The sequence below is a fragment of the Mustela putorius genome, unplaced genomic scaffold (genome assembly GCF_011764305.1).
Source record: "Mustela putorius furo isolate JIRA1106 unplaced genomic scaffold, ASM1176430v1.1 tig00003853_pilon_pilon_pilon, whole genome shotgun sequence".
NCBI lineage: Eukaryota > Metazoa > Chordata > Mammalia > Carnivora > Mustelidae > Mustela > Mustela putorius.
In genome coordinates, this window is record NW_025422005.1 from 1,895,046 (window position 1) to 1,907,199 (window position 12,154).

Genomic DNA, 12,154 nt, shown 5'->3' on the forward strand with positions numbered 1-12,154 from the left:
ACGGCAGACGTGCTAGTCTGCCAAGTCCTCCCATGTGTTACAGCTGGGCCCCAGGAAAAGCAAACAGAGAGAAGGCCACACCGCTCTCACCGGGTCGCTGCGTCCCCCTCCCGCTCCCTGATGGCAGGCGGCCAGGAGAAAGCGGGCAGGCCGCTTGAGAGGGCGTGTCCCATCCCCTCCACCCCAGGGACATTCCAGGGTCCCAGGCGGGGCTGCACCCACCGTCCTCACAGCGGGCTCCACCAACCCCAGGAGGGCAGCGGCAGGCGCCCGTCGCGGGGTCGCAGGTCCCGCCGTTCAGGCAGCCGCAGGAGAAGCTACAGTTCTTCCCGAAGGTATCCGGAGGGCAAGCTGCGGGTGGCACGGCAAAGCACGAGGGTCATCAGCCTGCAGGACGACGCTGGTCCCGGAAGCCCCTCCGGGGACACTGAGACATGCTTCTGGGCGCGAGACGCCCAGCTCAGAAGCCCCCGCCCAGAGCCCCCCGCTGCAGCACGGGAGCCCCCCACCCAGCCCCACCCCAGGCAGACATCCCTAATCGACGGCCACATCCTCTCCCCGACCTCCGGCACGTCCACCTTCTCAACGGGGCTCTCAGCAGGCAGAGCCCCGGAGACCGACCAGCACCGCATGCCTGGCCCGAAGTCACCCAACGGGGCTGTGAGAGCGGGTCTCACAGGCACGCCAGCTACCTTCCTGCCGAGCGGCCTGGGCGGTGGCTGCTGTACCCGGGACAGGAACGGGACCGGCCCGCCCACCAGCTACTCTTCGCTGCCTCAGCTGCTAGTCTGCTTGCCCTGGACCATCCACGAGGGACAGCCCCCAGGCCCTGCCTGTCCCCAGGACCCTGCCCAGGGTGGCTGCCGCAGGTCCCACAGATCACGTCCACCCCCAGCCCCGTGGCCTCACTCTCATTACAGATGAGGCCGGTCCAGCCCTCGGGGCAGTCACAGCCGTCCAGGCCCGGGAGGCAGGTGCCTCCATTCTGACAGTCGTCACACGTGAGGCTGCAGTCCTGGCCAAAGGAGGCGTCCAGGCAGACTGGGGACAGACCAGGGAGGAGGGGCACGTCAGGGCCCAAGTCCAGCCAGACCGCTGCACGTGGCTGGGCAAAGCCAGCACCTTCTCTGAGCCTTGGTCAAATGAGACCACGCCCGGGCTCTTCCCCAAGCCCGAGACCCTAGGGCAGGCAGCGGCCAGGCTGAGGGAGCGCGGGCCACGGTCCCTGAGAGCAGAAGCTGCACGGCTGCGCCCGCTTCTCACCAAACTTCTCCATCAGTGTGTGCTCGCCCCGGACCTCCGCCGCCACCGCCTCCTCCTCCTCCTCCTGGACCCCGACATAGTCATCTTGGAAGAGGGGAGGCCGTTCGTCCTGGAGCACTGCGACGTGTGGGAGGGGCCGTGCGAAGGGCAGCTGGCCGTCCAGGTCCACCTCGGGGATCTCCAGGGCTGGGAGGGGGCACAAAGGCCTCTTAGCACCTGCCACCCCCCTCCCCCGTCCTCCTGGGTACCGGACCCTCCTGCCCCTCAGGGCCGGTGCCCAGAGGCGGCTCAGAGCCTGAGCCCCACCCCTTGTCTTGCCCCGCAGCCCTGCCGCACCCCTCCTCAGCACGGTGGCGAGGGAGCATCCCAGCTGCCCTCCTGAGGGACGGGGAGGTGGGGGTGCGGCAGCTCTCTTCCCCTTGGACACTGACCTCCGTCCCTTGTGTCACCTGCACAGGGCAGGAGCCGGACCACCCAGGAGCCCCCTGCTCTGCAGGATGCGGATGGCCAGCCCCTCCCCCACCCTGCTGCCCCAGGCTGGCCCCGCAGCAGGAGGGAAGAGGAGGGGCCCCCGGAGCAGGTGCTAGAGGTTGGGTGGCTCTGGGGAGGGGCTCAGACTCACGGGCACAGCCCCTGCGGTCCTCGTCCAGCCGGAAGCCGGCCGCACACGAGCACTGGAAGGAGCCCACCAGGTTGGTGCAGTGGTGTTCACAGCCGCCGTGGCCGGACGCACACTCGTCCACGTCTGCAGACAAACCCGGGGCTGCAGGGGCCTATCCACTGGGGTCGGGGAAGCAGTGCCCTCCTACCCCGCCCCCACCTGCTGGACTGAGGCCACAGCCACTCCGGGAGGCCACCTCCACGGCCGCCCTCCTACGCCCAGCATCAGGATGACGGCAGACGCCAGCCAGCCTGCGCCCGATGGACCGGTGTGGGGGATGGGCACAGGCAGGTGGCAGGGCCCTGCAGAAGCGGGTGTCCAAGCAGGGCCCTGGGGCGGGGCACGGGCAGGGCCCCTCTCATCCCCCCAGCTCAGTGCCCCTCGTGCGCGCTCACCCTCACACCCGCAGCCGTCGGCGCTGAGCCGGTAGCCGGCGTAGCAGCCACACTCATACCCGCCGGGACTGTTGGTACAGGCCTGCTGGCAGCACGGGGAGGCCACACAGTCGTCCACGTCTGCGGGACACACACCAGGGCCATGGCACCTTCCCGCGTGCGTTCCCTCCCACGCCCACAGCACACAGGCCCCGCACACGCTGCCACGCTTCCAGGCACCACCCTGGCCCCAGTGACACACGGGATGCACGCCGCGGCCCTGGGGCGGTCCTGCCAGCTGTGGGGGCCAGACTGGGGGCTGCACATGCTGGGGAGTCCATCTCGCAGCCGCTACCCCCCAAGGAAGGACCCGCACACCCTGCAGGGCTCCGGGCGCCACTGCCAGCAACCAGGGCATTCAGTGACACGAGCCGACAGGGTGCGGGGCCAGGTGCTCAGCAGGGCCCACCCTCCGCCCAGCCTCCGGCAGAGCGAGGAGCACGGGGAGGGGGCCCAGCGGGAGCTGTGGAGTCACAGGATCACGCCGAGGCACGGCCCGGGGGCGGGGGGCCGCGGGCAGGACGCCGCCGCTGCGCACCGATGCACGTCTTCTGGTCCTCGTCCAGCTCGTAACCGCGGGGGCAGGTGCACAGCGGCCCCGCACTGCTGTGGCTACAGCCGTGTGAGCAGCCCCCGTTCTCTGCCTCACAGCTGTTCACAATTTCCATCTCGATACCTGCCGGGAGACCCCCCAGCAGGGACGTGGGAAGGGGTCCTGCGATCCCCCCACAGTACCTCAAACCCGGCAGCCCCCAGGCCCATCCTAACAGGAAATGGGTGGCCCCCAGCTCCTGGGCTGGGAGGGTTCTGGAATGTTCCGTCCCAAACCCCACCCCCCTGCACATACCCCTGCTGCCCTGCGCCCACCTCAGCCCCCACACCCAGCACTGTCCCTAGATGACGGGAGAGCCCAGCCCCTTGGCCCAGCCCCAGCACGCCAGTGCCCGTGGGGTCTGGGGGCCTGTGTCACTGCTTCCAGGTCCCTCCACAGCCTGGGGTGCCCGCGCCTGCCCGCTGTCCACTTACGGTAGCACTGGCGGCCGTCAGCGCCCAGCTCATAGCCGGCGTGGCAGACGCATGTGAAGGAGCCCTGGGTGTTGAGGCAGCCGTGGGCACACTGGGCCTGCCCTGTGGCGCACTCGTCCACATCTGCACGGGAGAGATGGCGTGGAGGGCCCTCAAGACGCAGGCCTCTAGGAGGTGCAGCCCCCAGTGGAGGCCTCAGGGTGGAGGGGTCCCAGTGGGGTTCAGGGCTCAGACCCAGAGCTCTCTCCCCACTTCCTGCCCCAAGATGCCCTCTGGAGCTCGGCGTTCTCATCAACAGCCCTCGGAGTCAGAACCACGCTCCCTCTCAGAGCGAGGAGGGCACAGGTCTGGACCAGCAGCATCGGGCAAGGGGGTCCATCTGAGCCCACCTCCCTCGGCCTGGCACCAGGGGGGCCTTTCCATGGCCTGCCGGTAGGGGCGGACACCAGGGGCCATCATCAGCCTCCTGCCCACAGCACTGGCTGGGAGTGCCCGATCCCCAACACTGCTTTTGGTCACCCCTGAGGTCCCTCGGGGTGAAGCTGACCCTCGGCCCCGTCTCCTGCTGAGCCCGCCGCAGCCCCCGGCATGCAGGGCGCCTGAAACGATCCTTCCCAGGGTCGGAGCCGTGAGGGTTGTGCTCAGACCCCCACCCGGAAATGGTCACCGTCTGCCCTGGACGTACCCCGACAGTGATGGGGGACGCACAAGACCCCCCAAACTCCGATGACGGGGTAAGACAGGTGGTCAGCCCCACAGCCCGCACGCCCGAAGGCATGAAGGAACACCTCCCAGAGAGCAGCACCGGCCGGGACCCGGACGATTCTCTGTGCGTGCGCTAATGACACCCGTGGAAACATCTAGAAGCTGGCTGTGCAGGGAGCTCCTGGGGCTCCAGTGATTGGCCTCCCCGCCCCACCGCTTCCCAGACCACATTCCATGAAGCTGATACCATAACCACTGAGAAGCTGCCCGAGACCTCCCGCTCGCTTCTGCCGGAGTGAGACTCGGGCTCCTTGACTGTGTGGCTGTCCCCTCCCCGTCCCCCCCCCAAGGAGGGGTGCAGAGCCCGGCTGGGGCCTGGGGGGGCGCCTCACCTTCACAGGACCTGCGGTCGGCCGCCAGCAGGAAGCCCGCATGGCACTCACAGTGGGCGAGGCCGCGGCGCACCTGGCACGTGTGCGAGCAGCCGCCGTTCCGCTCCGCGCACGGGTTCCTCCCTGCGGTCACAGGCCCAGAGGGAAGGCGGGGGCTGAGCAGATCTGGGGTGCCCAGGCCTCTCCTGAGTCCCCCACCAGGGCTCTTGTCGCTGGGGTCTCCAGTCTAAGGGGCTCAGCTCTTCAGTCCCTCTCTCCCCAGTGTGGGAACCCCCAGGACACCCCAAGTCCTCCGGAGCCTCCTCCTACTCCGACCTAAGGAGCCCTGCGGCCCCCAGTCCTGCGGGCCCATGCCACTGTCCCCCACAGCTCAGCCCTCAGGCTCACCTCACTCCGGCCTGGACCCGAGGCCAGGGGTGTGTGTGCTGGGGTACGGTCAGTACCTGTCTCATCCCAGCACGGCCCCCACTTCCACATCTCGCGACCCCGAGCCTGCCCCAGCATCTCCATCAGCAAAGCTCCTCCTCCCATGACAGGCAGGCCCGAGACCCCAGAGCAAGATGCCAAGTAGGGCCCTGCCTGCGTCTCCCGTCCGGGAGGGCCGGAACCTGGGTCCCACACGCCCGCGCGGAGCCGAGGACGGTGTGAGAACTGAGAAACACGCAGGACGCCCTTCCTTGCTCCAGCCCCCGCGCGCCCCATCCCGGGCTTCCTGCCCCCAGCAGATGCACGATCCCAGAGCACAGCCCAAGGGGCTTCCCCACCACACCCACTGGGGGCCAGACGGTGACCCACCACCCAAGGGGCCCCGCCTCCCCTGCGTCCTGCTTCCAGCCCCAGCGGCCACGCAGGGAGGCGTGCCCAGGATCTGTGCCGGCAGCTGCCTGGGGCTCGGGCTTCAGGGTTCCCGGGAGGGTGTGTGGCAGGGGGAGCAGGGGGAGCAGGGGGAGTCCCAGCCCCAGCGCTACCTCCAGGGCGGCACACTCACGGACACAGCGCTTTCCATCCTCCTGGAGCTGGAACTCGGGGCGGCACTGGCAGCGGTGCCGGGTCACCGTGAGCTGGACACACTCGTGCTGGCAGCCCCCGTTCCCCACGGCACAGGAGTTTATGGCTGGGGACACAGACAGGAGTGGCGGATACAGCCCAGGGGGATGACCAGCCGGGGGACCCACCCTCATCGGGCTCCGACCACCTCCCACAGAATCCTTCAGGACCTCCCACGCCCCTCTCCTTTCTGTCTCTGTCCCAGAAGCAGGACTTCGAGAGGCACACCGTTCCTATAGGGTTCACGGGCCTGGCTTCGCGGCTCGGCCCACATGCCGGGTACACAAACTGTGATTTGCTTCCGGACCCGCATGCCCCGCCTGTAGACAGACCCTCCAGGGCCAGCCGGCATCACCCGGCATGGAGAGCACCACACGGGGCCCCCCTGAGAGCCGGCGCTTCCACAGCCGGAGGCCAAGCAGCCTGGGAGGCTCCTGGAGGAGGCAGCAGGCCAGCTGTGGGCAGTGGGGGCTCTGACGCTTCCCTCTCCTATCGGGTCACCTATCGGGTCAGGGCAGGCATGTGTGTGGGGCTGCCACGGAGGGCCACTGCGGCCCAGAAGCCTGGCCTCCAGCTCCGAGGGAGCGGTTTCTGTGGGGAGCAGAAGCGGCAGGCCTGGCAGTGCCAAGGCGCATGGCCCCGGGTCTCTGAGGACGCCGAGACCACGCAGAAGGCAGAAGGAACTCCCTTCAAGACAGGGCAAGCGGGTTTGGGCAATCCGGAACATGGCACTCGGGAGAGCACCCACTTTCTTTACGTGAGGAGGTGCGGGGTCAGGGAGCTCCTGCTCAGGGTCCCAGCCCTACGGGGAGGACACGAGGGTGGCCGCATCGGCTGGGTCTCCTGCTGCAGCTGGCCTGTGCACAGCAGAGCGGCAGAGACGTGAGGCCTGGGCCCAAGCAAGGCCGGCAGGGCAGCCACTGTCTGCTGTCCCCCAGCCGCGAAGCCCCTTCCCCAGCTGCCACCCCCGAGTCCGCGCCGACACGCTCCGTTTCAGCCACCGCCATCACTCAGACGTTTCCGAGCATGAGCTGAGCCCCCCCCAGTCCCGGGCTGTTTGGGTTCACGACTCCAGCAGCATCCGCGCTCGAGACATCACGGGCACCAGCGCCCCGCCTGACAGGGTGGGACAGGCACACAGAGAGAGACAGAGGGTCGTGGAGCACAGGGCAGGGGGGTCGGCGGGACAGGGAGGAGGACCCAGGAGGGTCCAGGAGTCACCCCTGCCAGGCTAAGCCAAGTCAGGAGAAATCACTGGGTTGGGGGGAGGGGGAGGCGGCAAGCAGAGGGAGCCCAGGCTCCCCCTCTGTGCTATGCCGACCGACCGAGTCCTAACTTCCAGATGCTCCCAAGCTGTGTGCACGGGGAGCCAAGCCCCGTGTCATACCGCACACCCGGGCCACGGGTTCCCGGAAAGCTCACTGACACGGATATTTCTCGGGCACTGGGCTGTGCAGCTCAGGGAGGGGCCGGCTTGGGTGTGGCCAGTGCCCAGAGCTGGTGGGAAGGGTTCCAGGCCCCTCGGGTCACTTCAAAACCCAGCCGTGGAATCCACGTCCCAGCCCGGGCACTCCCGCTGATCAGGACCCCGCTCGGACCCACAGCAAAGCTGAGAGCCTGGCAGAAACAGGAGGTCCGGGGCGCGTGTTCGTGGCCCTCCGAGATTCACAGGTGTACCCTAGACTGAACCCCCGAAAAGCTCGGAGGCAGAGCTTTTGTGGAGAAACGTTAGGTTTTATGAGGTCATAAAGGTGCCGCCCGGATCCAGCAGAACCTGTGTCCTTATAAGAAGGAACGTGAGATCTCTGTATCTCTGCGTCTCTCTCTCCGCCGCAGGAGGCCACGGGAAGAAGGGCCGCCAGGAAGGGGGACCCCACCAGCAGACCCACCGGCCGGCACCGTGATCTGGAACTTCCCACCTCCAGAGCGGCGAGAAAATAAATTTCTGTTCTTCAAGCCGCTCTGTGGCGGGACCTGTTACAGCGCCCCGAACTGATAGACCTTCCCTCTGGGCCTTCCGGGACCCCCAGCTCCAGCCCCACGCGGGCGGCTTCCAGGAGCTGCAAGCCTGCCTCCCGCCAGCAGAGGCCGCCACCACCCAGGGGCCTGCAGGCAGGGCGTCCACTCACGAAGGCGCTGGGGCTACCTGAGCTGGAGGCAGGGACATGGGGAGGTGGGGGGAGGGCCCGTTCTGCCCGCGGCCCAGGGTCTCTGCGGGTGCAGGCACGGGGGCAGCCCGGAGACCTGGGCACGGACTCAGACCCCAGGGCATCCCAGTGACTCGGAGGAGGGGCGGCAGGTGGGGCGGTGGGCAGCGACTCTGCCCGGCCGGCCACCCGCGGGAGGGCATTGCTGTCAGCAGCTCGCCGAGCCTGCCGGCCGGCTCTGCCACCACCTCCACACCCAGCCCTGTGGTTTCTGGGCAGGCTGGGGTGGCTCTGGTCCCCGCTGCCTTCACGGGTTTGGTAATTATGGCCCTCGGACTGGCTTGGTTTCTAGGTCCCACGAGCCTCCCACCACATGTGGCCAGAGGCCACCCACAGGGTCCTTCCTTCTGGAAAGCCCTCTGTTGGGCACACGGCCAGCGTGGCAGGGCAGAAGGGGAGACTCACTCGGGCTCAACCCACCCCATCCCTCCAGGCAGGGGTGGCCAGCTCCTCGGCCGTGTGCGTGCCATCCTGCTCCCTGCCCTCGGCTGGGGCTCCTGCACAGCAGGCGGCCACGAGGAATTGCGGCTCTGCAAGTGGCCGCCCTCACCCCCGTGCCAGGGGCTGGGCCAGCCTCGTCACAGACCACACACCCACCAGCGCCCACCACTCTGGACTCCCAGCCAGGGAGAGACAGCCACAGGGGCGGGGGGGGGCGGCCAGGACCCAGGCCGTGCCGACCGCCGGCCCACACCTCCCACCTCGGGGTAAAGCAAAGGTGTGACACACAGGCTGTTCCTGCAGCCTAGCCGCCAGACCCCACACCTGGCTCCATCCCTGCCCGCTGCACGGCCCGGGCTGCCCTTGCTTCCCTGCTGGGTGTCCTCGTCCAGCCCGGGCTCTGACCACTGCCCCTGGCTCCCCTGAGTTGGAGCAGGACCATCTGGTCACCCCCGGGAGCTGGCAGGCTGATCGCTGGGCTCCTGGGCTTGAGCAAAACCACAGCATCCCGGGGCGTCCCAGGGGCGGGGCTGCCCTTCCAGTGGCCCCAACCAGACCCACAGGCCCCTTGGGGCTGGGAAGGCGACTTCTAGCAGCCGCAGCCTGCGGGATTGGGGGTGTGGGGGCCGCTGGAGAACGTTCTCAGAACGGCACAACTCTGCGGGGATGGGGCTGGAGACAAGCCTGGAGATCTCCACCTTCCTGCTGCCTGGGGCCTCCAGCGGGGCCACGCGGCCTCCCTGAGGACTCCCCTCGCTGCCCCCTCACTGGGAGACACCCCAGCCTGGCAGGGAAAGAGACACTCCCAAGGCCCAGGGAAAGGCAGAGCTGGGGAGCCCCTCCCCCACGCCGTGGGCATGGGACTCCTAGGAGAGGGAACCAGGACATCCAGTTACTGGTGAAGGGGGTGGGGAGTGCATGGTGTCAGCACAGTTGGTGGGGGGGCAGAAGTGGGGGAGGATGGAGAGCCCAGGTCTTCCAAGTGGTTGGCCCAGGGCATCCCGCGGGACCGCTACTGGAGGGTGATATCACAGGGACCCCCTGAGGTCCTACTTGCCTAAGGGGACGTGGAGAAGCATCCGCATCCAAGAGCAGGATCCAGAAGGGACCACGGGACAGGTGACCGGGAGCCCAGCTGCCCAGGGGAAGTGGGCTTCCCAGGCCCAAGTGTTAAAGTGCCCAGCGGCGGCTCTCCATGGGTTCGCAGGCTGGATCTCGGCGAGATGTCGCCAAGAAGCAAGAACGCCCTCCCTAAACACGTCCCCTGATCCTAAGCCCCGAGTCGGGAAAGGAGAGAGGCCAGCTCCGTGCCCGAGGGTGACAGCAGGGCAGACTAACACGAGGCCCTGCTCTTCGCAACCCCAGGCTGGGGGACACATCCACGAAGGCTCCCTGGCCATGGAAAGCCCCGGGACGCCAGATGCCAGGCTGCGTCCCCTTCTCCGGGGCCAGGCTAAGTGGGTGGCGCTCCGGGGCTTCCCGCTGATGGCGAAGTCCTTCTTGCAAATTCTCTTTCTGAAGAATGAAAACCTTTTTGTGTTTTATTTCCATCAGACCTTCTAGAAAGGAGAAATGGGAGAAAGCCGTGCATTTCCTGTCCTCTCCCTGCCTCGGAGGCAAGTTCCACAGTTTCAAAGCCCCCCTTGTGTGTTTCAAGGCCCCCACTCAAATGTGCCTTTGAGGACTTCGGACATCCCTCAGGACCCCATGACATGGCATCACAGGAACGACGGTCAGACTGCGGAGGGAGCTCCTCCGCCCCGACCTCCAGCTCTCGGTAATTCTTACTTCCAGCTGCTGGACGGGAGTGGGCGCCTGGGGCTGTTTTCCTGCAAAGTCCCAGGGGAGCTCCCGGCACCCCTCCCCCAGAAGAGGCTCCCAGCAGGCCCCAGGGGAGGGGTTCCAGAGCAGCTATGCAGCTGGGCCCCGCTGGGGGTGCGGGATTCCTATCCCAGTTCCTCCCGTGAGCATCCTGTAGCCATAGGGTGGTCTGAGCTCCGAGGGCGCCCCGTAAACCTCAGTGAGAGGAGGCCCAGCTCCTCCCCGTGTCCTGTACCCTGGGAATCCCAGAGGAGAGGGGACAGACGCTCACAGTTCCCAGTGGCAGGAAGTCCAGCTCCCCACTCAGAGCCTGCGGAGGGTCCAGCAATGCCCTCCACCAGGCCCCCACCTGGAAGCAGCTCGTCCCCGCCTACCCACCCAAGGACACGCTGCAGCTGGGCAGGTCCCCCGGACACCAAAAGGGTGCATTAGCGAGAAAATCAAACACTTTCCACTCTGCCTCGAAGAAGCTCCCTGGAGAGGCCTGTCCCCTCCAGAAAAGGCAGCTCCCAGGGGACCAAGCCTGACACACCCACCCCAACTCCAGACCCCACCCCGTGGGGGGCCCCGGGCCCCGGCCTGCACCCTGGCAGCGCTTCAGCTCCCGGGAGCTCCCGGTACAAAGAAGCCACCAAAACGAGCCAGGTGTGTGCAGGTAAGCGGGGCACCAAGCGCGTCCTGCTGGGGGTTCCAGTCGAGAGGGGGGAGGCCCAACAACAGCCTTGAGGAAACCATTCCCAGCAACGGGGAGTCCACGGGGTGCCAGGAGGTGGGTACCCGCTCCAAGAGAGCGGGGGCTGGCCTGGGAGCACGGCGTTGGGGCTGCCCGCCGAGCAGCCGTGAGGTCCCAGCAGCTTCCTGCCAGGCTGTGCAGACCACCCCAGGAGCCCTGGCAGCAGACCCCGGAGAGATGTTTGAGTTAAGCCAGTGCCACAGACGGAGACCTCTGCACCTGGAGCACAGACAGGGAGGGCGCCCGGGAAGAGCTGCGGCGCAGCCGGGGTGGGCTGGGGGCCGGGGCAAGAGCGAGGGGCACCCCTCCAGGCGTCCCGCAGGCAGCAGCTGAAGGACACTCCGAGGCCACGACCTGTCCCTCCATGGCCAGGAAGGCACCCCTGCCCTTGCCTGCTGTTCACCCCACACCAGCAGGCATTCCTGCCGTCAGGCACCTCACGGAAGGCGTCACCAGCAGACAGGGAGACCAGAGAGACGTGGGGGGTGTCCCAGCCCCAGACCCCTCACGGGGGAGCCCCTAGCAGGGAGGGGACAGTGGGCACCCCCCAGGCCGAGCCCAGCCCACCATGGCCCGGGCCCCAGGGACACCCTTCTCCGGGATCTCCAGGGGCCTGGGGGAACCAGCAGGCTCCCAGAAGTCCCCTCCCCTAACCCCCAACTGGGGGCCGCAACCCCCCCCTGGGTCTGTCTGGAAGCACATTACACTTCCCACATGTGTTTCCACTTCCCGACCCGGAGAAACGGCAGAGCAGCTGCCTCCCCCACCCCCCCGAGCGGCGCCCGGACATGTGAGAGTGTGTGTGCCCGGAGGCCCCCGGGGCTGGCGGGCCGCCCTGCCACATCGCAGCACAGCATCTCCAGGGTGGACGCGAGGAGCGTCCCGCACCAGCCCCCCGAGGATTGACCATGGCATGGCCTCGCAGTCACAGCAGCCCCGGGCCCTGGGCCCCTGTGTCCAGAGCCAGGCAGGAGAGGGGCCAGGCTGGGGGGCAGCGAGCGGAGGGCTCAGCACCAGACCCCGGCCCGCAGCCCCTCCACCCTCCACCTCAGCGGGCACCCGGCACCGTCCCCCTCACCCCAGTAGCCCTCCATGCTTGCGGGGACAGCACGCTGCGGCCAGGGCCCCTCCAACAAGTCTACTCCCCAAAGACAAAGGCCCTGCAGAGGAAGTGAGGGTCGGGGTCCTGCTTCTCAGCTCCCTCTTCCCGACCTGCCACAGCCCAACCCCCTAAGCTTCCCAAAGCCAGGGTGGGGGGACCAGGGCCCAGGAGCCCCAGCTCTGCAGGCCAAGAGTGGCCTCATGCTGGCCCTGCCCCTGCCCTTACCAGCCGCTCCCACCCAGCCAGCACCCAAGTCACCCCCAAGTTTGGTCCCCGGGCCCTGGGCCCCTGCTGACCCAGCACCACAGCTTCGGCTAAGAGG

General features: G+C 67.8%; 1 protein-coding gene across 17 annotated transcripts in view; it reads right to left on the reverse strand.

Moving 5' to 3' along the window:
* MEGF6 (multiple EGF like domains 6) overlaps positions 1-12,154 on the reverse strand; it is an 82,533-nt gene that overhangs the window by 13,860 nt on the left and 56,519 nt on the right. For 15 of the 17 annotated variants that reach the window (XM_013064649.2, XM_013064657.2, XM_013064651.2 and 12 more), the window contains 9 exons: positions 5,470-5,595; positions 4,482-4,604; positions 3,385-3,507; positions 2,897-3,034; positions 2,320-2,439; positions 1,886-2,008; positions 1,264-1,449; positions 910-1,041; positions 223-351 (listed from right to left, as the gene is read on the reverse strand). In XM_013064649.2, coding sequence (XP_012920103.2) covers positions 223-351; positions 910-1,041; positions 1,264-1,449; positions 1,886-2,008; positions 2,320-2,439; positions 2,897-3,034; positions 3,385-3,507; positions 4,482-4,604; positions 5,470-5,595 — 1,200 coding nt within the window. The remainder of the gene's footprint in view (positions 1-222; positions 352-909; positions 1,042-1,263; positions 1,450-1,885; positions 2,009-2,319; positions 2,440-2,896; positions 3,035-3,384; positions 3,508-4,481; positions 4,605-5,469; positions 5,596-12,154) is intronic. The other 2 variants (XM_045063577.1, XM_045063579.1) reach the window with 1 other exon arrangement.